Source organism: Petaurus breviceps, unplaced genomic scaffold (genome assembly GCF_028583685.1).
Source record: "Petaurus breviceps papuanus isolate PSGF00001 unplaced genomic scaffold, PetGlider_PUasm1.0 138, whole genome shotgun sequence".
In the NCBI taxonomy this organism is placed as follows: Eukaryota; Metazoa; Chordata; class Mammalia; order Diprotodontia; family Petauridae; genus Petaurus; species Petaurus breviceps.
Genome location: NW_027185694.1, coordinates 2,535,224 through 2,537,818, shown reverse-complemented (window position 1 = coordinate 2,537,818; position 2,595 = coordinate 2,535,224). Strand labels below are relative to the sequence as shown.

Here is a 2,595-nt window from a genome sequence, read left to right as displayed (position 1 = left end):
ACTGAAATGTAAGCTCCTTGAGGGCAGGCACTCTTAGTCTAATAATCCTTATTTCCTTCCCTGTAAATCTGCCACTCTCCGCTCTAGTCCCTAGTTCTGTTTTTGGCGTCTTTCTTTTTTAAGGTTCTGGAGAAGAAAGTGAGGCTGGTGACTTTGCACAGCCCTCCCTCACTTAAATCCGGTCCACTTGTATGTCATGGCATCACCTCCTTGATGTCATGATCCTCTTAGAGAAGGAAGACAAACAGCAAGCAGCAACTGCCCAGGGTAGTGAGATGTGTCTGTAGTTACCCACCTAGCTACGTGTGAGAGGCCAAACTAGCCTCGAAAGCTAGCCCTCCGTTCTTCTACTGCCTGCCTGTTTCTGCCTTTCACACTGTGGGCGTTTAAATACAAGTGTGTTCGATTGCATGAGGTCACACCTCATTAGTAGTTCAAAGAAGAGATTCCTTTGGCAACCCAGCTTTCCTAAGAATCCCTAAGTAAATGCTCTTGAATACAATAAAAATGGAAGTCCTGGGCTCAGCTTTGTCGGGTCAAGAATACTTAAATATCCAGGGGTGGAGGAAGAACCGAAATGTTCCCGACTATTTAGAGGCGAAGCCTGACCTTGAGCTAGAGCCCTGCGGGCTGAGCGAGAGTTTCTAGTGGAGCTGCCACCCTCCAAGGGTCCAAAAGCCACTGTCACTCCCAAGCGTCCTAAAGCCTTCTCGGGGGAGGGACTAGTGCCCAAGTGGCTTAGAACGCCAGCAAAGGCGGGCAGGGCTGAGCTTGGTGCGCCAGGACTGGGGAGGGAGAGCCGAGGCTGAGTCACCAGAGGAGGGGAGTCGGGACCATGGAGCCTCCCAGGGTAGTGCTGGTGATGGGAGTGAGCGGCTCGGGAAAGTAGGTATTTTGGTTGGGGTCGCGCGCGTCCCCACGAAAGGGCGGGAGGAAGGCGGAGGTGGGGGATGAGCCTGCAGCAGGCTCAGAGTGAATACTGACAGCCAAGGAGGGGAGGACGGGAAGGACGTCAGGGGAGCGGAGCCGCTGGGTCCAGCGGCGAGGAAGACAGAGCCTGCCTGCAGACGGGGAGTTGGGTCTCCCCAGCTCACCTGCAGACTTCAGCAGCTGCGTGAACAAGCTGCAAGGGCTCAGTTAGGGAGGGCTCGCCCCGCAGGCCCAGGAAAGCCGCGGGGCCCGGACTAGGTTCTCGCCCCGCCCAAGCCAAGGCCCACACACTGTCACGTCATGCGTGGCCACCCCATTCATGAATCGGATTCGCCGACTGCACCGCGTTGGCACGCTTTGCAGTTATAAAGGGTCCAAAATGTTAAGAGCCACAATTTCCTCCAGTACTGGGACACCCCCTGCTCCCCCGCCCCCCCCCCACACCCCCATCCTCGATCTAGCAACATCCCTGAGTGGCTAAAAGAAGTCCCTAGTGACCTACATTAGCTATGCCACTCAAGACCATGGTGCAGAGCAACCCCCACCCCTCCCAACACAGCCACCCACGTGCTGAGGGAGCCGCATTTTTAAAACAGACTTTAGCACCCTAAAGAGATGACTTCGCTCTTTCCCTACCTGCTGCCAGTCTCCGCCCGGCGCCCCCTTGGCTAATGTTTAACAACTCTAAGGCAGACTTTTAAAAGGCCTAGTAATGGGGAGGATGGCTCTGAGGGAGTGAACTGGACACTTATTTAGGCTGCAATTTTGTACAGTTTTAAGAGAAAACCCGTGCACCCGGCGGCTAGCACGTGGTACGGGTTTAATGTATGCTTGTTGATTGATTTATAGTGACAACAAAAAAGGCGTTTTACCTCGTAACTGAAATTTCCTTATCACCAGACAAATAATGCCCCCTTCATTTTTTATTTATTTAAAATATGTAGTCCAATTATTTTGTCTTTATTAGACTTGAGATCAAGGGCTGTCTTTTGTCTTTGCAACACCAGCGCTTACCACTGTGCTTCTAACACTGTACTCGATTAATAATAATTGACTTTGAACTGGCTCTTTATACACTGCAATTAATCCCTCTGACAGATTCTGAGGCGTTTGGTTAAGAGCTGTACCTGCTGTTAGGAAACCAAGGTTCCAATTTCTACTCTGACACTTAGTAGCTGTGTGACCCTCGGCAAGTCACTTAACATCTCTGACACACGATTTCCTCTATATAAGGGGGCTAAAAGCACCCATCTCAAGGGGCTTACATATGAAAACACTTTGACAACCTTATGTGCCAGGCACATGCAGTGGGGGTCAGAGGAGATGTGAACACAATACTCAACACTAGAAAGGGATCAGAAAGGGGAGGCTGAGGGTACCTGGATTTAGGAAATTGTGTAGAGGCCTGGAGGGTCCAAAAAGGAGAGGAAAATGTTTGAAGAATGGAGAACCTAGGCCCCTCCCCAAAATGGAGGCCCTGCAGGAACTAACCAATAAGAGAAGGGGCCTGGCATGGGCCCCCTCCCACCTTAGGGTCTTCACCTTTTAGCTGAAATTATGATGAGCCTTTCCTAACTTTGCTATTCTAGGCCTCAGACAAGAGACAGGTGGGGCAGAGCCAAGTCCTTTCATCCCCTTTTCAGCTCCCTTTGGTTCCTCCTTTCT

The 2,595-nt window shown here is 51.3% G+C and overlaps 1 protein-coding gene across 8 annotated transcripts in view; it reads left to right on the top strand.

Moving 5' to 3' along the window:
* Positions 1-718: 718 nt before the first annotated feature.
* The window catches only part of IDNK (IDNK gluconokinase), a 15,011-nt gene continuing 13,134 nt past the window's right edge, over positions 719-2,595 (top strand). For 4 of the 8 annotated variants that reach the window (XM_069105336.1, XM_069105353.1, XM_069105328.1 and 1 more), the window contains exon 1: positions 744-885. Coding sequence is in view for 1 of the 8 variants with exons in the window: in XM_069105320.1 (XP_068961421.1) it covers positions 836-885 (50 nt within the window). In the remaining 7 variants the exon portion in view is untranslated. Of the gene's footprint in view, positions 886-2,595 lie in introns of all 8 variants that reach the window. The other 4 variants (XM_069105320.1, XM_069105362.1, XM_069105375.1 and 1 more) reach the window with 4 other exon arrangements.